Genomic DNA, 24,381 nt, shown 5'->3' on the forward strand with positions numbered 1-24,381 from the left:
CATTATAGTTTGCCCCCGAATAACAGCCTTGGCCGCATCCCATAACTTACTTGGAGACACCATCCCATTGTCATTAAGTAACGTGTATTCTCAAATTCTTCCTCTATACTATTTCAGGCATTGGGCTCGGTATAAGAGGCTGGGTGTTTAGTCTTTACAGAGTCCTTTTTTGGTCTAATTTTCTAAATGTAATGTCAGATTACCACCCCCCGCAGAATCAGAAATTCTCAACCCCTATGTCACATTTTATATCCTATAGTCTGTCAGCACTAACATAAAACAATTACGATTCTCTAAATATGTACCAGATGTGAGTGGGAGAAAAAAGTAAAACCTGTATCACTCGGGTTAGTCTCTCCATACATCCAACATGCCTATTTCTTGAATCATTTTTTTAAGTGTATAAAGCTTCAGGTTTTTTTTTAATCTGATTGTTGAATCTAGGTAGGATGTAAATTAAATATTCCAGTCCCCAGCACATATAAGGCACACCTGATGCCTTCAGTAGGTTATCATGTTAAACACTTTTAATTAACCTTATTAGTTCCCGGTGGTCTGTAGAAATTCAATAATGTTATTGTCAATAAAGCCTCTAACCAACAAATAACGCCCTTCTTTATCTGCAATTTGTGAGGAAAACTGGAAATTTACTCTGTTCGAAATTAATATGCTACACCCCGTGCATTTCCCTTCTCAAATGAAGAATAGTATGACTTCTAAATCCATTTTACACAATTCTCTTGTTCGCTGTCTGTAAGGTGAGTCTCTTGCCAAAAAATTATATCTTGCTTCTCCCTTTTCATTTTAGCAATGGCCTTACTCCTCTTTATGGGATTATTCAGCCCATTAACATTAAGAGTGATCACTCTATACTCTTGATAATGCATTCCATTACTGAAAAGATAGTCAGATAGTATCTTAATCGTCAAACATCCGTTGATGACCAGAACAATAAAACATCTGTCTGTGTACCAAAATGAACATAACATTGAATATGACGTACAGAGTGAACAATAGTGACTTCCGTCCTTGAAGTATAATTTCAACTTCAGAACTGGGGGGAATCCTTTAACTTTGAAGGTGCCCTCCTCGCACCACCCCATCTCCCTGACAGGTTAACGTCAGAGCAGTGCACATAGAAAAGTAAACATCGGCTCCCAGACATGCAGTCTGTTTAACTAGAAATGTTCACGGTAAGAAAATAAACCTGATTGTATTGTACAGTCTTTTGTGGTATTGGTTGTGACAGTCTTACCGGTTTTGAAGATTACTCACCATACCAAAACTTTCATGTTGCCTCCTCATTGCGTCTGAACTCCTGCAGTTTGTCCTGAAAATTTCCTGAGGCGAATCTCTCGCTGTCGACGTGATGTTAGGCCAGCTGTTTCCCAGGAGGTTTGTCTTAACCCTTTACGCTTCAGTGCGTCGTAGGTGTACGCCGGCAGTACACCTACTAATTTGCATAGGAATTCAAGAATGTCCGACGGCTGCAAACCCGATTATACAAGCACTATACGCTGATGGAAAGCTTAGATTCTCATGAATCCGCCGGTATAAACCACTTTCAGATGTGATTTACCACAGCGGGTGAGGAAAAACACATTGTTCCGACAAAAACAAATAATTCCATCCATCCGTTCTCTATACACGGCTTCAACGCACACAGCGCGACTCACATTTCCGGGTTCATTATTACCACACGGAAAAAAAGATTCCACAAAAAACGGCCATAATCCAACTTTTACATCCAGACAACACAAGCCAGTAAACTATTTGTCCAAACATGTCCTGAAGTCGGTATAAAATCCACGAATCGGTCGTTTTCAAGGAAATGCACCTCGCGATGTGCGTCCAATATTCCCTGTATTTTTCGTAATTTTTTTTATTTAAAAATAGAATATTAGCGATTTTTTTGTACTGAAAACGGCTGGAATTGACTGAAGCTTAAAGGGTTAAACTTGCCGAAGGGTGTCCCGCGTGGGCGGTCTGCTCCATGTCCATCGGGATGAGTCCCCTCTTCCTCAGGTCATGCGTCGCCTCCTCCACGCTGTTATAGATTACTGGCCCCATGTCGAGAAACACTCTGAGTTTTGCTGGGTAAAGCATCTGGAAGCGAATGGCCTTCTCCTTGAGAGTTTTTCTGATGTTGGTGTACGCTTTCTCTTCATGTGTATTTCAGTCGGGTATCCTGCTCGAAAAACACTCTTCTTCCGTCATAATGAATCTCCTTCTTTCTCCAAGCGGAGCGGAGCACCTGCTCTTTAGTTGTTTACTCCAAGAAGTAAACAAGCACGGACCTCGGGTTGGCACCTTGCGGCGGTTTGGGTCCAGTGACCGGTGGCACGCTGAATACCGAGGGGGGGTCTCTGTGAGAGACAGCTCACTTTTGAAAAACTCCTCCAGAAAGCCTTCATGTTATCGCCCTCGGCCCCCTCCGAGATACCGTGGATACGAATATGATCCTCGGGAGCGAGCCTCCAGGTCCGTTAGCTGGGCTTGAATGGATTCTGGAGCTCAAGTGTGTAGCTCAGCATCTCCGCGGTTTGGCATAGCTCTCCTCACGTGGCCACTCTCTGTTCTGTCGCCTCAATTCTGTCCGTTATTTCTCTTAACTCAGATGAAATGCTATTTAGTTTTGTACTTATTCCTCCTCGGAAATCCACCATTCGTCTTGAGTGTCCTATTGTTTCGCTGAGCTTCTTTCTTCACGTCTCACGAACAGCCTGTATCTTGGCGATTATCGTAGTTTGGACAGACTCCATTGTCTCTTGCTCAGCAGCCATGCTAACATTAGCCTCACTTTCCGTCAGCGCTTTATGTTTTTCTTCGGTTTCGTCATAAATTATTACTAGTCAATCTTCTGTTTCCCTTTTCAGCTACAGCTGTGCTTTCTGTATGGAATATCATGTGTTCTTTTGGGGGGGAAAATAAAGTTGTCTGGAGCCTCTGTTTTGTGCTCCTGTTGTTCTTGCGCCATACGGAAGTCCTTTGTGCAATATTTTTGCCAAGCAAGTTAATTAAGTTCAGATTTTTAAAATGTATTACAATGTTTATCATTCTGATTTATATAGAGGTTAGACCATTGCTTTTTGCCATTTCCAGAACAAAAAGGTTAAGTGCACTTGAATAAATAGATCTTGGGTCCATTGGCACAGAATCTACTACCTTAGGTTAGTCATTATTCATCCATTCAGATATATATATATATATATATATATATTATTACACAAATGTGGCTTTTTGTTTTTGTGCAATATGTGGCAAGTTTTTTATTTTTTACAAATGTTTACATTCTGACTTACCTCTAAGTTGGTCTATTTGTTTGCTATTTTACCATGTTCTGAGCATTTCAACAAAAGTAATAAAGTGCTTTTGAAAATATAATTGGTCAGTTTTGTCCTGTTGGCTCACAGCACTAATTTTGCTAGCAATCTCACATTGGATGTACTTTGGGATTGTTATCCCAATAAAAGCTGCTTAAGTATTTTGTCCAGTGAAAAATATATATCGTCATTTATACCATTATTGTGATATTTCTATTTATATCGCGATTTTTTTGGCCATATCACCATGCCCTAATGGCCAGTGGCAGGCTTCTATCTGCAGTATACATTCTTTGAGTCAGACTGACTAATCAGACCTAAACCAGTTGTAGAACCCCTACAACGATGACATTTGTAAATGCTGCTTACCTTGTCTAGTTTGTGCTTTAGTCTGGATGGGCAGTTTTGGAAACACACATTGGCTTTCTGATTGGTGCTGTCAGTAACTACCATAGATTGTTTATAAAGATGGATGAACCCTCTGTTAGAAATGGTTAAATTACATATAGAGAGCAAAACACTTTGTGCGAGCTTGTAAATATGTTTATATCTACTGTAAAATTGGACGTTTTAACATAGCCCTCATTCAGCTTTGTAGGCAGCCTCAAGTGGCCATTCGAAGGTCTGCAGTGGCTTAATTTTTCAGACACGGAGGTTGTTGCTTGGTCAGTTCGTGACCTCTGATTTGTCATGCCCATACCACGCGACTTTTTCCAGAAGAAAACAAAGGCGTCTTAGTTTTGGTTGCTGTTTTTTTGCCTTCATACTATTCAATACAATTGAGCAGTCGACTAGCCCTCTGCTTCTTGTTCACATAGGCACATGCATGCTCAATCTATGTAGATTGTCATATATGTTTACAACTCTGGCAAAACACTCATCTGGATGGAGATTGTTTTTCTGTTTTAAAATGAATTAGTATATATTAGCATCTTTTTCACTGCCTTTGTTTTGTTTCTTTGCACTTTTCCACCACCTGCAGATCAATCCAATTATCTGACACTATTGGCAGGGCTGTGTCTGTATATGAGAGACAAACAGATAAACACAACAAACTACCAGAGCTCCAAACTGTACAGGTTAATTTGGTTCCTCTGAAACGGTCAATGGTTATAAAAATTAATCTCGTGACTGAATATCCTTTTTGACTTCCAGGCCGCATTCATTCAATTTGTGCCCCATGCTACATAATAAATTTATTTGATTGTTTTTGTTTAAATCGTCTCCTGATCCTAAATGTTGCTGTTACTTACTGTTCCCAGGAGATGCTGAGATACTCTAACTACATTCTGGACATGTTCATCAGACATAAAGCAAATACAAAGATACAACAGGTGTCTCATAGTTTATTCCCTGCATACACACTGTAATTTATGTTTTCCCAAATGACTTGATAATTTCAAGCTGGCGAGGAATAAAAAGCGAAACTTTGGGTTATTTGGCCTCTTTTTCATCTCTTGCCTTTGACGATAAACCTTTAAAATGAAAAACATGTGGCCTGATCAAATGCTGTTTCCCTAAAGTAATTGTTTATAACTCCTGTCAGTGGTTAACTGAAGGTTCCATTTAATTTTTACTCATTATTTTAAGCTAATAAAAAGAGTCATCAGCATCCCAAATCAATATTTAACAAATGAGCAGTTCTAAGCAAAATCATTGACTAGATTTGTTTTGACTTAGTTACAGCCTCAAAATATCTGTACATGATCTGAGAAAATTCCAAGCACTTTCCAAAGACAATTAGATTTTTCCTGTGCAAAGGCCTCCAGAGGCCATCTCCAAATGATGACATGTACTATCAACAACCTTAGAGCGGTATCCTATTTCAGCTGAGACATGACGCATCCCTCAATCACCGACCTTGTTAAACACTTGCATGCACTTTTGAGTTGTCTTGACCTCTCCTCGTAGGGATCTATTTACTGAAACTACACTGTGGTTGAAACAGATGCTGAGTCCCAACGACCTCTCTGGTCAGAGCCCAAGTTATTCCAGGTGCTTTTAGCACTAACCTACCTGTCAGTCTTATCAGAGCATGTCCAGTATACAAAAAAGCCCTTTATTGACCTTGTCCAGTTCACAAGCAGGTCTACTAAGGTGGGTGGTTCCTAAAATGTTAACAGCATCTTTAATGCATTACCAGTGATGGTCTGCAAACATTTTCCCCAAAATGGGCTTGTTTGAAGTCAGTAGTGCATATTTTCTTCTTTCAGAAATTCACACGCAGGCTTTAAAAGTAGATTATTTCAGAGGTAAAGGATGTTTCACGGACCGTGGAGTGATTGAGGTAAATGGATACCCCATTGGGGTGGGCTCTCGTCTTGATGAGCATTTGTAATGCATCAATTTTGAGCCATTGAGAAGAGTGGCACCCATCTATTTACTGATTGCTGTGAAAGCAAGATATGGGTATTGTTTTCAGGTCTTCTGTCTCCAGTTCGTGGTTCCTGGTACAATAGTTTGAGCCAAGTACTTTCAAATGGGGAGCTTAGTTTGGTTCAAATTGTTCTGCTCAGGCCATACAAGTTCTTTTTGTTTCTTTCCCACTCCACCCGAATCTGGAATCATTGTCAGATGTTAGATGCTTGCATGTCAAAGAATGAAAAGTATAGGCCTACCTATAGTCAGGCCCTCAGATTGTGCATTAAAGGGCTCTTCAAGCCCCTTTCAGATTTGTTTAGGCTTTGTGGTTTGAATCCCAGATGACAATAATTATGGCACTTAACTTTTCAACGTTTATCAAGCTTAGATAAGCATTGAATAGCTGAAATGTGTGTTGCCTGATAGTGCCATGTAGTTGGGATTTATTCCACCAGAACTAGGAACAGATAGCAGCTTTCTAAGCTTAAGCAAACAAAGAGCTGGTGATTCTTCAAGAACTTTTGAAGATAGAGGTCTGTGATGTGAAATAGCTCTCACTGGAGAGATGAAATGCAGCAAGCACTGACAAATGTGAGCATTTAGCACAGTGGTACCTTGGGGACCATAGCAGGGTCATGAACATTTATAGCAGATGAATAGCCACATGCAGCATTGTCAAAGAGTCTAAGCAAAGCTGTAGACTAAACATGGGTGATACTGTACATGGACGACTGAAAAAACTAGAGTTTATTCGGAGTAGTTTGCTGCAGTTGTTGGATAATAGTGGCTGTGAAATTCAGTGCTACTGCAATGGGAAAGTAACACTGAACCACTAGACCTTATTCCGATGATATGTTGCTGACAGTCATGTCTGTTGTTGGCTCTGTTCTGACTGTATTGTCCCATATAGTGGTTATCTAATTTGAAGATTGTGGTTGATTGGAAGTAAAACCTGTGGTTGCTGACCTCCAGAGGAAGCTTTTGTATTTAACCCTTTACGCTTCAGTGCGTCGTAGGTGTACCGCCGGCGGTACACCTACTAATTTGCATAGGAATTTCAAGAATGTCCGACGGCTGCAAACCCGATTATACAAACACTATACGCCGATGGAAAGCTTAGATTCTCATGAATCCGCCGGTATAAACCACTTTCAGATGTGATTACCACAGCGGGTGAGAAAAACACATTTGTCCGACAAAAACAAATATTCATCCATCCGTTCTCTATACATGGCTTCAATGCACACAGTGCGACTCACATTTCCGGGTTCATTATTACACACGGAAAAAAGATTCCACAAAAAACGGCCATAATCCAACCTTTTACATCCTGAAAGCCAGTAAACTATTTTGTCCAAAACATGTCCTGAAGTCGGTATAAAATCCACGAATCGGTCGTTTTCAAGGAAATGCACCTCGCGATGTGCGTCCAATATTCCCTGTATTTTTCGTAATTTTTTTTAGTTAAAAATAGAATATTAGCGATTTTTTTGTACTGAAAACGGCTGGAATTGACTGAAGCTTAAAGGGTTAAGACTACTGCCAAAATAAATCCCTTGGTAACAGAAATGCAGCTAGTCCTACTGCATTTACTCTCAATATAGCAAAAACAGATTGAAATTTAGTTTCAGAGAATGGATATTTCCTTATTGAAATGAGCCATGAATTTCTACAGGCAGACAGATTGAAATTTCTAATGTTGCACTCACAAGTCTGTTGCTTTTCAGTCTGGTCCAAGCTCTGACTTCTGTGAATTTCAAAGAGTTCAATTTACTTCAAACCTTACACTATTGTAACAGAACCTTTTGGCTAATCACATACTCTTCCAGAAACAAGTGTTTGCAAAGTATCCGCTCTACAATGCTCTCACATAACATGCTTTCTGTCACATAGGTCCTTGTGAATGACTTCTTTCTGGTTGCTTGTCTGGAGGACTTCATTGAGAATGCCCGGCTCTTCATCTTTGAGACCTTCTGCAGAATCCACCAGTGTATTAGCATCAGGTTTGAGATTCTATATGATACCAACAGAATGAAACCGTTTGCAAATTGAGCTTTTCATTTGTACTGATGTAAGGGAGACACACGTTTGAAAAGAGAATTCAGACAGACGTCTAGAAGACTAACGAGAAATGCTATTTGCTATCACTAGACTTTGTAAACACTAAGCAGTCAGCCAGCAGGAAGTAAGAAAGTCGACTTTGTGATTAGTGGAATTTCCCTCATAGATAAGTGTTTATTGCCCGTCCACACACAGCTATGCTGACCCCACACATCTTGGGGATTAAGCATTATGCAGTTTTACTGCTTCCAGGTCTCCACAGGTTTCTGTGCTTGCTAGACTTTTAAGACCACCTGTTTGAGGCCAATTCACAGACGGTTTTCTTCTAGGAAGATGTCAGGGTTTAGGCGGCTTTTGGCATTCCCTACTGCTCCAGTGCACAGAAACATTTCAGCTCTTTTCACAGGGTAAGTGGAGGTCAAGGGTTCTGTACATTTCAATTGACAGCAAGTTTAGTTACGTTAAAATAAAATTGACCTTGGATGCATACCCAAAACCAAGAAACTTAGTAAATGCTAATTATAGTGAGCATTAGAAGAGAGAAAAAAGATGAAAGTAATTGTCTGCAATTAAGAGAGATTATAGGATTTGGCTGCCTGTTTACATCAATTTTAGAGAGTGACCAAGATAAGACAGAGCATTTCACTCTTCTTAGCCAGTAATCCTCATCATTGTCAAGATATCTAAGCTCCGGTGGTGAACTGTGCATATGTTATTAGGGTCCGAGCACCGGCGGTGCAAAGGCACCGACGGGGTGCCGAGGACCGGCGGTGCAAATGCACCGACGGTGCCTAGTTAGGGTCCAAGCACAGCGGTGCCTAGGACCCTATTGAAACCTTAGGGTTTATTTATTATTATTTGGCAGACTTTTGAATTGCATTTTTGACGGCCTTATCATACCCCAAAATGCGTGAAAGTTGGCATACACATCAGGACTGGCGAAAAATTTGATATTTTATGGGAGTTGCGCACATGTGTGGCAAAATGGCTCGATAGCGCCACCTTTAAAATTGAAGAAGTTAGGCCAACTACCACAACGTTTCATCTACAGCCACAATATTTGGGGGGCATATGCAGCACATCAGGACACACGAAAAAGTCAATTACAGCCATGCCCTAAGCCCAACAGGAAGTCGGCCATCTTGAATTAGCTGTAAATTTTTTGGGATTAATAACTCATCTAGGGTAAATCCGAGAGACCTCAAATTTGGCCAGGATATGCAACAGTCCTTCCTGATGAAAAGTCAGCAAAATACTCTGCAAAAGTCAAATGGCGTGTCCATGGCGACTCCCAATAATATTGATCCCAGGCGTGAACTAACCGTGACGTCACCCGGTGGTTTCAACGCCGAGAAAATGAAGCCCGGATTTTGCTACTTCCTAGTCGCCATTTTGGATTTTTGGAGCCAGTGACGTAAAAAGCGTCATCAAACAGGCTGGACCGGAGAGCAACTCGGGGCAGGACCAGTCAATGGGACTGTCAATCAAGTATAGCCACGCCCCCTGGCTCCGCCAACTTTAAGGATTTATTTAAAATTCAGTATTTATTTATTTTAAGATCGGCCACCTGATCTCTCATTTTGACCATGAAAACTAACAGGGAAAAAATCCTGAGCTGTAGAAAATCAGTCTATCAAATTTAATTTTTTCCAAAAATGAATTGGGGTCTATGGAGCAAAAGCTTTTTGGAGCCAACCCTAGCGGATGGCGTGATATTGCAAGTTTTTGACACTTCCGGTTGGGCTTCAATTTTGGAGCCAGATGCTACGTCCACTTTATATACAGTCTATGATTGATCCTTCAGCATCAAACAGGAAGTGTTGTCTAACTCGCCTGAACATGCTCCAATCTGCCTGAAATTTTACATGTATGATCAAAGTCTCGCCCTGACGACATCTTTGTGGTTATATACATTCACAGTCATAGCGCCACCTTGTGGTGGTATCAGGAAATAGACATTTTTTACACTTTGATAGGGCTGGGCGATAAGGCCTAAAAAAAATTCTCCAATTTTTTCACAAAAAATCCCGATTCACGATTTACTCGCTTTTTTTTTTTTTTTACCCCCCACCTAAAATCAATTTGCAGATGACAAAAAATGTTCAAAACAAGTGATGCCACATAACCTGAACCAATTCCACACAAGAAAAGCACTCAGAGAGTGCAGTACTCTGCCAAGGATGCTCAGTTGATGCATCATTTCCGACGGATGAAATCTTCAATAAACAATTACCATGTACTAAGTACAGGCATGTGTTACGCATATGCATGTCATGTATTTATACCAAATCACATGTAAATTGCTCTTTTAAAGGTCTGTTGATCAGTTCATGAATCTTGGCAAGCCTTTGTTTTGCTCGTGTTAAAATAAGCGTTCCCTCCGGCCTATATTTTGAAGGCGTATTTTGAATTCTATGGGCTTTTATTTTGTGACCATTCCAGCAGCACATGAAGTGTTTATCTAAGAAGAGGTTTCTTGACATGACGAAGACGCTGCCAAAAGTCCGAAAATTCCAAATATTTGGATCCATTCGTCTGGTCTCCCGGACCGGAGGAGAACCGCCTGAGTATTCGGATCCATTTGTCTGGTGTCACGGACGCAAATTTTGCACACTGCCTTCGTTTTGTCTTCAGTTAAACTGAAGAATTCCCAAACAGTGGAGGTCTTCGGCATCTTGTCTTGTGTTTATGCAACGAAGTGAAGCGTGATGTCAGAGTCGGCAGCCACCCGGCCATTCGAGTGGTGGTAACAAACACGAATGGATGAGCCGAACACGGCGGGATGAGCCGAAGTGGGCTGAAGGCGAAGGGAAGAGATGAGCTCCGAATATTCCTATTTTCGTCTGGGGGGGATGAGGGTGTGATCACATAGACGTGTACACACGTGGACAAAATTGTTGGTACCCCTCAGTTAAAGAAGGAAAAACCCACAATTCTCACTGAAATCACTTGAAACTCACAAAAGTAACAATAAATAAAAATTTATTGAAAATTAAATAATCAAAAACAGCCATTACTTTTGAATTGTTGATTAACATAATTATTTAAAAAAACAAACTAATGAAACAGGCCTGGACAAAATGATGGTACCTCTATAAAAGATTGAAAACTATTTGACCAGAGTGACATGATTAACTCTGGTGTGTCATTTAATTGACATCACAGGTGTTTCCAAACTCATAATCAGTCAGTCTGCCTATTTAAAGGGAGACAAGTAGTCACCCTGCTGTTTGGTGAAAAGGTGTGTACCACACTGAACATGGACAACAGAAAGCGAAGGAGAGAATTGTCCCAGGACATCCGGAAAAAAATTATAGACAAACATCTTAAAGGTAAAGGCTATAAGACCATCTCTAAACAGCTTGAAGTTCCTGTGACAACAGTGGCTCATATTATTCAGAAGTTCAAGACCCACGGGACAGTAGCCAACCTCCCTGGACGTGGCCGCAAGAGGAAAATTGATGACAAATTGAAGAGACGGATCGTTGGAATTGTATCCAAAGAGCCCAGAGCAACCTCCAAAGAAATTAAAGGTGAACTCCAAGGCCAAGGTACATCAGTGTCAGATCGCACCATTCGTCGTTGTTTGAGCCAAAGTGGACTTCATGGGAGACGACCAAGGAGGACACCACTGCTGAAAAAAACTCATAAAAAAGCCAGACTGGAATTTGCAAAAATGCATGTTGACAAGCCACAAAGCTTCTGGGAGAATGTCCTTTGGACAGATGAGACCAAACTGGAGCTTTTTGGTAAGGCACATCAACTCTATGTTCATAGACTCAAAAACCAAGCATACGAAGAAAAGAACACTGTCCCTACGGTGAAACATGGAGGAGGCTCAGTAATGTTTTGGGGCTGCTTTGCTGCATCTGGCACAGGGTGTCTTGAAAGTGTGCAAGGTACGATGAAATCTGAAGACTATCAAGGCATTCTGGAGAGAAATGTGCTGCCTAGTGTCAGAAAGCTTGGTCTCAGTCGCAGGTCATGGGTCTTCCAACAGGACAACGATCCAAAACACACAGCCAAAAACACCCAAGAATGGCTGAGAGAAAAGCGTTGGACTATTCTAAAGTGGCCTTCTATGAGCCCAGATCTGAATCCCATTGAACATATGTGGAAGGAGCTGAAACATGCCATTTGGAGAAGACACCCATCAAACCTGAGACAACTGGAGCTGTTTGCTCATGAGGAGTGGGCCAAAATACCTGTTGACAGCTGCAGAACGCTCATTGACAAATACAGAAATCGTTTAATTGCAGTGATTGCCTCAAAAGGTTGTGCAACAAAATATTAAGTTATGGGTACCATCATTTTTGTCCAGCCCTATTTCATTAGTTTGTTTTTTTAAATAATTATGTTAATCAACAATTCAAAAGTGATGGCTGATTTTGATTATTTGATTTTCAATAAATTTTTATTTATTGTTACTTTTGTGAGTTTCAAGTGATTTCAGTGAGAATTGTGGGTTTTTCCTTCTTTAACTGAGGGGTACCAACACTTTTGTCCACGTGTGTATATGTCATAGACATATGTTTATGTGATCACACGATGGGATGAGCCGATGTGGGCTGAAGGCGGAGGGAAGACAGTAACTCCGAATATTCGTTCCGCCCGGTAACGTCCGACTGGGAGGGAGAATATTCGGATACCAATATTAATATCCGGATACCGCCGTAGCGAACGAATATTCGGGTCCAGCCCTAGTGAACACCAGTCGGGGTCTGAACACATCCACACTCATTAATTTGAAAATACTCATAGCGCTACCTGTTGGCAATAAGAACTTTTTGTCATTACTTTTGCACGTGCCATTGTCTGATACTTTGTCATATCATTCTGGAAATTGGACAGCACAGTGTTCACTCCGTGACGATGCCACAGTGTGAAAATTTTGATGATTCATAGAACGCTGTTGCTGTGGCAATGCATCATTGCCGTGACACACAAAGTACTTTCTGACAGGTTAAAAATGCTCAAAAGCTCGCCAAAACTTCCACACATCTGAATTGGCAAACCATTTCATGTTTTAGGGGAATTTCACCTGATTATGGCAAAATGGCTACGTAGCGCCACCTGGAACATTTCAAACGGCCAGTACATGTCACCTACAGGTATGAAATTTGGAGTGCATATGTAACTAATCAAGACACACAAAAATGTAATTGACACCCATGCCCAAAACCCAATAGCAAGTTGACCATTTTGAATTGTGTCATATTTTTTTACGATTTTGGGGCATTTTTGACCATTTTCATAAGCTATATACTCAAACGGGGTAACACTGAGACAGCTGAAATTTGGCCAGGATGTACAGCAGGCATGGGTGGTCAAAAGTTATCAAAATGCTCCGCAAAAGTCTGAGGACGTGGAAATGGTGACCTCTGGAAAACAGCAAATGCTGTGTAACTGCCCTGAACACGCTCGAGTCTGCCTCAAACTGTACACGTATGATCACAGTCCTGCCCTGATCAGATCCATATGCTGATATACAGTAACAGTCATAGCGCCACCTGGTGGATGGAAGGAAAATCTCTAGAACTAGCCTGTACGTGCTCCGATCTGCCTGAAACTTTACATGTGCGATCAGAGTCCAATCCTGATCACATCCATAGGCCAATGTACACTCTCGGTCGCAGCGCTGCCTGGTGGATAGACAGGAAAAGCGCTATAACTGGCCTGAACATGCTCCAATCTGCCTGAAACTCTACATATGTGATCACAGTCTGGTCCTGATACCATTCATGGACCGACATACACTCTCTGTCGCAGCGCCACCTGGTGGACATGCGTGGATTCGCCAACCGGCAAGGATGCGAGGACCCGTCCATCGCTGCTTGCAGCTTTAATTTTATTGTTTGTCCTGTTTCTGACTAATTAACAGTACAGATTTCATACTGCTTTCACCAGGCAGTGTACTGGCCATCAGACATATTGAGAATGCTAAAGATTTGAAGGAAGGTCCATGAACACATGCTGTTCAGTGGAAAGAGGGAATTAATTATTTCTGTTGACATGAAAATGATTGCATTTACTGTTATACAGAGCCGTGGAGGTCTGTAGTCAAGGTTGAACCATGGAACATGATCAGGCCCTGTCGAAATCTCCAATTGCAGATTGTCTGGAATTGATTAGGAGTCCTGGTTCTTTTTGGCAGACTTGCTGCAACTGGATCCATTGACTTGTTAAGGACCACAAAGGTTAGTGGTAACACTGAAAGAGGAAGTCGAATGGTTATTTTCCTGCTTTTCACCTTTTTCAGTGTCCTAAGCATGCTATTTGTTGAGGTCTCTGAAGCAGGAATACAAATCAGGGGCAATTTTAGGGATTTCTGTGTTTATTTTTGGTGATGTTATGACGATGGACAGAGCATGTCTATTTCTGACAGACACCCAAATTCCAAGTCATTAGTCCTCTACCCAGAAGCCCTCTGCACCCAAGCGTGTGTTCAAATGAATTTGATGGCTGTTTATAATGAGGGCATTTTTACAGCTGTTGGCCATGATGGTTTCACAGATATTTAGCTAGAATTTTGCCCACAGCTTAGGACACTAAATTAGACCAGAAGTTGTCGTAATTCAGTTATTTTATGCAATAAAGGCTTAAGTAAAACCTACTGTAGGCAGTGAAAATGTGATTCAGCCGACATTTGTAATTGCCTACACACACATCCTTTTGTCTAGACTTTTCAGTGTCCTGAGTGTGTGTTTCCAATTTAGGTTTGTTTTTCTTGTTTAATTTATGGGCTTTATTTCCTTAGTCCTTCCATGAATGTTTCAATGGCAAGGCCCTGCTTTGACCTAAAATGCACACTTGTCCTTGGACATTGTGAGTAAATGCTTGAGACGTGATTATTTGGGCACTTCCCCCCTCATCACAAGGTTATATTTGTACACAACAGCTCACTGGTAGTTGGAAGAAGTGTCTTGTGTATTTGGATGTAACACTGAAGATCTTTCCACCTCACAATTGAATCATTAAAGAGACCACACAATCATTTCAGTTTCCCCGAAAAATCAATTTTACCCCAAGCGAGGTTGCTCCAAATGGCTCAGAGTCTCCCAAATGGTATCATATGTTAGTGTTTAACAATTCTTTAATTTTAGGCCAGCCATGTTAAGAAAGGGGCAACTTTGAAGAAGAATCACCCATCCTCCTCTCTCTCCTAACCGAGTTAGACCCCAGTGTAGGGCTGCAACAACGAATCGATAAAATCGATAGTAATCGATAATTAAAAGCGTTGGCGACTAATTGCATTATCGATTCGTTGTGTCGCGCGATTCATACATCACTCGCCATGTCGCGGAGCCCTCTTTACTTCACCTGCAGAGCGACTTGAACAGAGCGAGGTGGAGTCAGAGTGGAGGCGGTATTTTCAAAGGAAAAGAAAATTCAACAAATGAAACATGACTGACACTGAGAAAACAGTTTGACCGAAGTCCTCATAAGTGTAGGAGCATTTCACGCTTCACAAAACAAAAACATGAAGCGTGTCCACTACATGTGGTTTTCCTGCACGGCAACGCACAGATGGCGGACGGTCACGAGCGGACCACTCCGTGGCCACGTGACCGCGCTTTCAGCTTGACCGTTCGGTAGATGAGTCTGATAAACACAGCAGCTCAGCGGCAAACTTTCTCTATTATTTCAAAAACACAGCAGCTGATGCTGTCCTTGTTTGAGTTCACTGAAGGCTAGTTTAGATGTTTGAGGACAGTAGAAGTCGAGTCTCCTTTATGCAAATACGCTGCAGGAAAACACACCGGATCGCAGCTGGAAACACACCGCAACCGGACCAGCATGCCACATGCGGTATGTGTCGCATCTAGTGGACACACACGTTAAGTCACTACCCTACATTTGTTCAGTTTTAAAGTGAAGAAGCGTAACTTTATTCTCTCTGGTAGCTGCCTGATGTTTGCTTATTAGCTGATTAATGACAATGATAGGGTGTGTGTGACTGTGAGAGATACGTTTTATTTCACTTTAATCAGCTTAAGCTGGGTTTGGATATGCATTAAATAAACGTAACTTGCACACTATGGTGGTAATAATTTCAAGATTTTAAGCCTGAAGTTTTAATTTTCTGATAAAGTTTGAAGACACTGGTCTGTGTTGGAGTGAGGCAGGATGAATGACATTAACAGGCTTCATGATGAGAAAGACATCATGTCCACCACAGCAAGCAGCTGTCTGACTGAGAGCATGGACATCGTGACCATCACTGACATGAGGCCTCTTTCGATGGTCGAAGACGAAGGCTTCACTACAATGATGTTATTTGTTCATTCCAAATCTTCTATTTCTGAATAAAGAAATTAATTTTTTTTGTCCGATTCATCGATTAATCGAAAAAATAATCGACCAATTATTATTAAAATAATCGTTAGTTGCAGACCTACCCCACTGCCTGACCTCTCTCTTCAAGTGTGAGGTTGGTATTGAGACTCACAGGAGTCCCTTTGCCTGAAGTTGAAAGCTCAGGAGCCAGAGTGAGTAAGGGGTCGAAATGAAAGTGATCCTCCCCCCCCAAGGAACAGGATCATGGTTGTGTAAAACAAAACCAGTCATGGTGGCTGTCTGCTTGGCTTACGGGCCAAAAGGATGTCAATAGTGTAGGTTGTTTAAGTCTGACCCATGACTGCTTCCTCTCACATCTCCCTCCTTTTCTCTCTTTTTTTCTTCTTTTACTTCTCTCTGAGGTCTAAGTAGAGCTAGCTGTTGAAGAACTCAGAGACAATAAGATAAAGTAACCCACCTCTAAATGCGCTTCCTGGGAGGAAAACATTGCCAGACTTTATTTTATAAATTAGATTAGAGGACTTTGACTGGTACAGGCCAAGGCCCTGGGCCTTTTTGGGGCACTCTGTGTTCTTGTGTAATGCTGCACAGAGCACGTTAGGGGTTAGGGCTTAGCTCAAGTCACCGGCTAGGAAACCAGATGGTGTTTGTTTTGATCACTACATCTGACCTGGACTTGACTGACATGTGCCCCTACTTTACTGACTTGTCAAGCAAAACACCCACAGTACCCCTGTGCAGCAATCACCTAATCGCTGGTATAAAATTGGAACCGATGACAAATTTTGTTCAAATTTGCCTTAGAGTACTGGATTGCTAGGTAAATAAGAGAAGGGCATTTCTGAATGTCGGTAAATATGATGGACTGAAGTACATACAGTTAACTGTTGAGTTTTAGGCACTTTAGATGTTCAGATTTGTATCCCTTGTGCAGCTAGATCAGCCATTCAGACATGAGATTAGTCTCAGACTTATTCTGTAGCCTGAAAATGGCCCAAAACATGAGTTTTCTTTTTCTATCTGCTACAAGCAGAACAAGGAATGCACTCAGCCCTGATCTCAGCATGATAAATGCAGTCACTTTTTAATTGAAATAGCATCATGCTAAACCTTTTTATTAATTATGCTATCAGTATGAACTACAACTACTTATCAATGCATTGTTTTCTTTACATTAGCAACATTTTGGCCTGCAGACTAAACTCCTTGATGTTAATAGTGTCACTGTGCCATCTCCGACATGTGTTATCCATCACAACTTGAACTTGCGTCATTACACAGCCAACACTTTTCAGAACTTGTTATGTTCCCAATTATGATCCATAGGAGCAATTTTGTTGTCATGCATCATTTTCCACAGGTTTTGATGAGCTTAAGTGTAATCAGCTGTCCAGCAGAGCTAGTGTTACTAGGTTTGTTGGTGTGAATGACAGGTTCATCAGTCTCCCTGTATCCCTTTCACTCCTATGAGCTGCTGGGATACTCATTAATCTACTCGCAACACATTTTTCTGTGTCATTTTATCCACCTTCTTCATCACATCACTATGGTCAAACTGTTGAAAGATGCGCACTGTCACTTGGAGACCAAAGCCTATTTACTTCATTATGCTGATGTAATGGTTTTTATTTGTTGTTTATGCTCTTAATGCTCCATCCAGACACTGACATCATTTCACTTCCCTTCTTTATGTGGTTTTGCCCACATTTTACCAACATTCATGGGTTAGAAAGTGGTAGTCTTTTTTTTTTTGGTTGTTTTTGAGTCTTGAGGTGAGACAGACACATCACAAATCCCAAATAGGATTACTTCTCACTCAAAGAATGTCTTAAATAAGCCTCTGAGAGCAACTTTTGAAATTGGTAAAGACAGTGGGATCTATTTGCAGAGCCATGGCGTGAGAAGCGGTGTGGTCTGGGCAGATCCTAACTTACTCACCGAAGGAGTCTTACAAAACGTGATTAATGGATCAGGAAGTGATAATTAGTGAAGTAAATTGTTTTTATATAGGCTATATAACCACTATTTTATGCAAAAACACACAGATACTAAACACAACGACAAATTTGTCTTTCTACAGCGTTTTGTGCTGCTGAGGTTTTTCAGTGGTCTTGCTTTGGACAGGAGAGGTGAGGTTGCTGGAGTAATTGTGAGCAGTGCACAGACTAATTGAGGATATTTATTGGGGCCCTGATATGAAATGTGGTAGGTGTGGAGGGTGGTGTGGGTCAGACAAGAGGAAGGGGACAGGAAATGTGGGGGGATGGGGGTATCGAGGGGGTCTAGTTATTTTGAAAGCCACAAGGGAAGCCAGCTGCTGTGGGGGAAAGCTGTGGATCAAAGAATGCCAGCCACACTCATACCTCCCCTACTTCTGCTGTGACACATCTACGTCTAAGCTGTTTCAAAGAACAGCCGAGCCTCCAACCTATCTTTTATTTTGGGGGACAGTCACTTGTTGGAACAGTATGTCTTGACAAGCTACAGCAGCCAGGTGGAGAGAGCATGTATCCTTGAAACAGAGGTACAAAAATAATGAAAGGATAAGAAACCACAAAAGCTCTCAACATGGTGTAGTGCCCACACTTCTAATTGAGTTATTCATACAAGCCTGTAAATCACACTCCCATTAGTAGAGCACCAATAGAAGTGTTTTTCAGGTGTGCTTTGTGTTATACACTTTATGCCTGAAGCCCAATATGTTGGCCATTCATTAACATCGTCAAATGGAAATAGAAGCTGGTCATTTACAGTACAGTGCAATACAATGACTTGATTAATCCCCGAAGGGAAATTAAGTTGTCTGGTTTCACCTGTTTACTTTTGAATTAAATGGTCTGATTGCTGATGGCAAGAAAAATATTCTGAATCTTTCAGCCCTGCAGCGCAGGGATAGGAGCCGTCCACCGATGTTTTTTTGTTCACTGAGGCAGATGTGAAGTGGATGATCCAGGTTTATCAAAATGGTCTCCATCTTTCTAAGTGCCTGTCTCTCCACCTCATCCTCCAATGAGTTCAATTTCATTCCAACCACAGAGCCAGCTTTTTTAATCAGTTGCCCTGCATCCCTGTTTTTTTTATACTGCCTCCCCAGCAGACTGCAGCATAAAACAGGGCACTTGCTACCACAGACTGATAAAACATCTGCAGCATCTTACTGCAGATGTCTCATGATTGAAGTCTTCTGAGGCAATAAAGTCGACTCTGGCCCTTTTTGCAGATGAAGTCTACATTTTTAGACCAGTCTAACTTATTTGCAGGATGGGCACCTAAATATTTATATGATGTCACCACCTTGATGTCCACACCACAAGGGTTCACTGGCTGAAGAGGGAGTTTGGATCTGTGGAAATCTATGATCATTTCCTTTGTCTTTGAGGCGTTGAGTAGCAGACAGTTTTGTGACTCCGGTCACTGAAGGCACTTATCAGATCCCTGTATTCTGCTTCATGTCCTTTTCTGATACATGCCACGATAGCAATGTCATCAGTATTTCTGAATGTGGCAGGACTCAGTGCTGTATTTGAAGTCGGATGTATACAGTGTGAACAGGAATGGAGCCAGGACTGTTCATTGTGGAGCCCCAGTACTGCTCATTAATGTCCCAGAAACGAAGTTCCCCAGCCTGACAAACTGTGGCCTTCCTGTCAGGTTATCTGTGATCCATGAAACACAGGAAGGATCCACTCCCATCTCTTTGAGCTTGTCTTTGAGTATGATGGGTTGGATGGAGTTGAATGCATTTGAAAAATCAAAGAACATGATTCTCACATAAACTCCAGGTTCCTCCAGATGTGACAGGGCACGGTGAAGCATGAAGAGGATGGCGTCATCCACTCCAATGTGTTCTTTGTATGCAAACTGCAAGGAATCGAGTTTGTCTTTGACTTAAAGCCTCAGTAGGCGTAGAATCAGCCACTCCAGAGCTTTCATGATGTGTGAGGTAAGGGCAATAGGTCTGTCGTCATTTAGTTGAGCCGGACATTTGATTTTTGTTACCGGTGCAATACAGGATGTTCTCCATAGAGCAGGAACCCTCCCCAGCTGTAGACTCAGGTTGAAGAATCTGCGGAGAGGCTGACACAGTTTTGTAGCACAGTCTTTAAGCAGCCTTGGACACACCATCTGGGCCAGCTACCTTCCCAGAGCAATGTCTCCCAAGCTCCAACATCACCACGGATACAAGTGCTGGAACGGAAGTGACTTCAGCTGTGGAGACGTGTAGGAGACGGAGAAGGCGAAGAAGGAGCTATAGTTGGGATTTTCATATGTTGAGGAGAAGAAGGAGGAGCAGCAGTGGAAGTAGGTGTGTCCACAGTGTCAAATCTGTTGAAGAACAGGTTGAGTTCATCATCCCTTTCCACATCACCCACTATTGGCTCCCTTTTCGTTTTATTGTTGTGTCCAGAGATGGTACTGATTCCTCTCCACACATCACGGCTGTTGCGGTGTTGCAAATGCCTCTCTATCTTCTTTATGTATTCCATCTTTGCCATCTTCAGTCTCCTCTTCAACTCATGTTGCACTTCTTTCAGCCGTTCTTTGTCACCATCTCTAAAAGCTTGTTTTTTTCTGGTTGAGGATTGCCTTTATGTCATTTGTGATCCATGGTTTGTTATTGGGGAAACAGCGAACAGTCTTTGCAGGTATGACTGTGTCTCTACAGAAGTTGATGTACTCAGTAAAACAATCAACCTGTCTGTCAATGTTCATGCTGTCCTCATCTGTTTCCAGAAGCACATTCCAGTCTGCTGACTCAAAGCAGTCCCTTAGAGCTTCACTTGCTTGAGGAGTCCATCTTCTGATTTTGACTTTAGTTTTAATTTTGCACCTAATGTGCCACATCCATCATATTATAGTGTAGTATTAACTAAGTTACTTGCTGCTGTTGCATATTTCATGCATGAATCAGTACAGCACTGACAGCAGCTCAGATTGATATCACTGTCTGCAAGGCTTATCTTACCTAGGGATTTGTAACAACTGCAGAGAATGTGTATGTTTTTAAAAGTCCTGTGCAGATTACACACTCGCACATTTTGGTAAAGAAAGAGGTGTTCTGATGAAACTAATGATATTAATGTCAGATGTAGTTTGTTAAATAGGGCTCAAGCTACCAAAAATTCTTCTTGTCTATTAGTCTGTTGATTATTTTCTCGATTAATCAACAAGTTGTTTAGTCTGTAAAATGTAAGAAAATGGTGAAACATGCTTTCTACAGCCCAAGAAGACATTGTCAACTGTGCGTTCTGGCCACAGGGATATTCAATTTCCTGTCATGGAGGGAAAAGAAACAAAAAATACTCAAATTTAACAAGCTCCAATCAAAGAACTGTGACTTTTTCCCTTGCAGGTTACTTAGACTAATAGATCACTTATTTAAATACATGATGGTTATTTTAATTGTTGAGAATTAATCAGTCAATTAATCATTTCAATTTTAGAAATACCTATGTGCAGTTTTCACCCTAGTTTCTCTATGAGGCTGTACTTGGTCAAAGGAGCACTTTAAGCTAAATGTTAAAGTCAGCATGCTAAACTTCTTTTAGTGACAATTCTGACATGCTGTTGTTTTAGCGGGTATAAGGTTTACCATGTTTACCATCTTAGTTTAACGGAATTTACAACATTGCTAATTAGTACACATGCACTATAGTTGAACAACAGCTGAGGATGATAGGATTTTCCTTCACTTTGCAGGTGTGGTCATAAACCAAAGTGTTGGCCAAATTAAGATTCTAACCTGATGACTCACCAGACACATCCTCTGGGAACTATGAATGTCTGTGTGACATTTAAAACCAAACCATATCTCCCTGTTTCTCCGTTTCCTCAACAGCATGCTGGCAGACAAGCTGAACATGACGCCTGAGGAAGCTGAGAGATGGATCGTCAACCTTATCCGCAATGCCAGGCTGGATGCCAAGATAGACTCCAAACTGGTGAGACCTCATGTCTTCCTTCTCAGCCAGTCACCTCAGGCCTTCACTAATGAATCCGATCCTTTCACACAGATCTTTGCAGATCGATACATTTTTCCATCGTCCTGTTGTGTGACCTTAGGAGCTCTTTTCATCCAAAGGGGCACTCTAATGACATTGTAGCAGCAATATTTGAGCCTTGTTGAGTTCCCTTTGTGAGGCTCCATGTTAAACCTGCATGTTTTGGCATACACATCACAACAGTTCTCTGTAATCAGCAAATCATAGCCCAGTATCCTCAGAATGACATAGAATTATCTAAATGTTCCTACAGTAGAAATGAATTGGACCTATGCAACTTCTGGTTGGTGTTTGTAGAGTGGTGTGTCTGCAAGACCAAATGTGATTGGCTTACATTGACTATTGTGAATTTATTGTCCATTTCTGTCCATATTTCTAGGGCCACGTGGTCATGGGAAACAATGCCATATCACCTTACCAGCAGGTGATTGAGAAGACCAAGAGCCTCTCATTCCGCAGCCAAATGCTGGCCATGAACATTGAGAAAAAGCAGGCCCACAGCACCAGAAATGAGGTGAGTAATGCACATACTGTACATTCAAAATGTACACAGACCTCACTTTCTGCTACTCCTTGCTGTAGGGCAATCATAACTCCCTCAGCCGATCAGATTGAAGGTCAACGTGAATTCGGGGCAGTTCAAAGCGCTTCAAATGATCAGCTCAGAAGAACAAGGCTAAAGAATGTTGATGAACAACAATCAACAAAAGCTCTCTTACACGAAATAAGCCAGTAAGAGCAAGTTTCACAGAGCTAATGCTTTCATCCCTTCATTGCTCTTCAAAGGCCTAATGACAAGGTAGATTCCAAACAACCATAAAACGAGGCCTGAGCTCAGTGACTCAGCTCAGTAATGTAAATAAGGTGGACCCTCACACTGGCTTTTGGTGAACATTACTCAAAGCCTGGAGTTCCCTGCACTTAGGACCTGCTGCAGATGTCTGGCTCAGAGTCCAATCGGCCCATTTAAGTCTGTTTTTAAATGGTAAATGGTTGTATTTATATAGCGCTTTTATCCAAAGCGCTTTACATGATACGTCACATTCACCCATTCACACACACATTCACACACTGATGGCGGAAGCTGCCATGCAAGGCGCTAACCACAACCCACCAGGAGCAATTAGGGGTTAGGTGTCTTGCTCAGGGACACCTCGACATGAGCACGACGGGCCGAGGATCGAACCGGCAACCTTCCAGCTACCCACTGAGCCATGCCACCACATGTTTTTAATGTTGACTCTGTGCATTGTCGTGGTATGTAGGCTGTTAAAATACTACAGCGACACAAAATGTCATAGTAATGAACATTCTAAACTAGAGCTGTTGGTTCGTCAAACTCTTCACTCCTTGAAGACTTGACGTCTGCCAAAGCTGACTGATGGGTTGGATTTGTCACCCTACACTTGACAACTCCAAGGCCACCGAGTTACTACTTGTTAAATGTTCACTTTTTAACTGTGCAGCTCTTGAGTATCTTTTGATGTGCTCAGTTACTCTCCTCACTATTTGTTCAATATCTGCAGCAGGAGTGTTGCCATAGCCTTGTCCTGTAAAAAAGAAAGAAAGAAAAGCAAAGGCTCTACTCGTTAAGGATTTTTTGTAATTAGACAAAAGACGCTGCAAACAACTCACAGAGCACCATTACATCCTGCTGTTCTCAAGGCTACAAATCACTTACATATAGAGAACATTTACTGCCTACCATCTGGACAGGCTGCTTAGGGTCCCTGTCAGCTCCCACAGCCACCCAGCGCTCATCAGCGGAACACACACATTACACTCCCGATGAGGGAAACGTCAGCATTTAACTGCTTGCACATGTAGGTTACTTTTTCGCATTTCCCACAATCAACAAGAACATTTTGTTTTGATCACTCCCAGTGATCTACTAACGGTCTAATTTGATGTTTTCTTCACGCTTTTCTTGCAGGCTTCAAACTGGGCAGGTCAGGAAGGTGGATTTTAACGACACCATGAAGATAGATCCATCTTTCTACGTGTGTTGCTTTTTTTTCCCACACTTGTCTCTCAAGGAGCAAAGTGCTGCTTTGCACTTGGTTCAAGTCATCACCAATTCAATAAAAGTGACCAACAAACCATTTTCACCCTTGATTGCCTTATTTCTGGACATTACAAACGGCGGTTGAGGTTTGAGTGGTCAGACTTTTTTGTATCTGTAATAGTTGATGAAATTTTAATGTGCACATTGAGTCACTGAGTGGGACGGTTAAGACTGCTGCGTGTGATGCGGCTCGTGTGTGCAGTAATGATGAATGGCTGTTTAGTCTGTTGGTTTTATGGCGTTTTAGTGGTTCACTTCACCGTGGCAGGCA

The 24,381-nt window shown here is 41.7% G+C and overlaps 1 protein-coding gene across 2 annotated transcripts in view; it reads left to right on the plus strand.

Annotated features, from left to right (window-relative positions):
* The window catches only part of eif3ea (eukaryotic translation initiation factor 3, subunit E, a), a 53,221-nt gene extending 29,074 nt beyond the window's left edge, over nt 1-24,147 (plus strand). For both annotated transcript variants that reach the window (XM_022216305.2, XM_022216306.2), the window contains 4 exons: nt 7,578-7,687; nt 21,883-21,985; nt 22,425-22,559; nt 23,979-24,147. In XM_022216305.2, the coding sequence (XP_022071997.1) occupies nt 7,578-7,687; nt 21,883-21,985; nt 22,425-22,559; nt 23,979-24,014 (384 nt within the window). In that variant the 3' untranslated portion in view covers nt 24,015-24,147. The remainder of the gene's footprint in view (nt 1-7,577; nt 7,688-21,882; nt 21,986-22,424; nt 22,560-23,978) is intronic.
* Nucleotides 24,148-24,381: the final 234 nt, after the last annotated feature.

This window comes from Acanthochromis polyacanthus, chromosome 12, assembly GCF_021347895.1.
Source record: "Acanthochromis polyacanthus isolate Apoly-LR-REF ecotype Palm Island chromosome 12, KAUST_Apoly_ChrSc, whole genome shotgun sequence".
Taxonomy (NCBI): domain Eukaryota; kingdom Metazoa; phylum Chordata; class Actinopteri; family Pomacentridae; genus Acanthochromis; species Acanthochromis polyacanthus.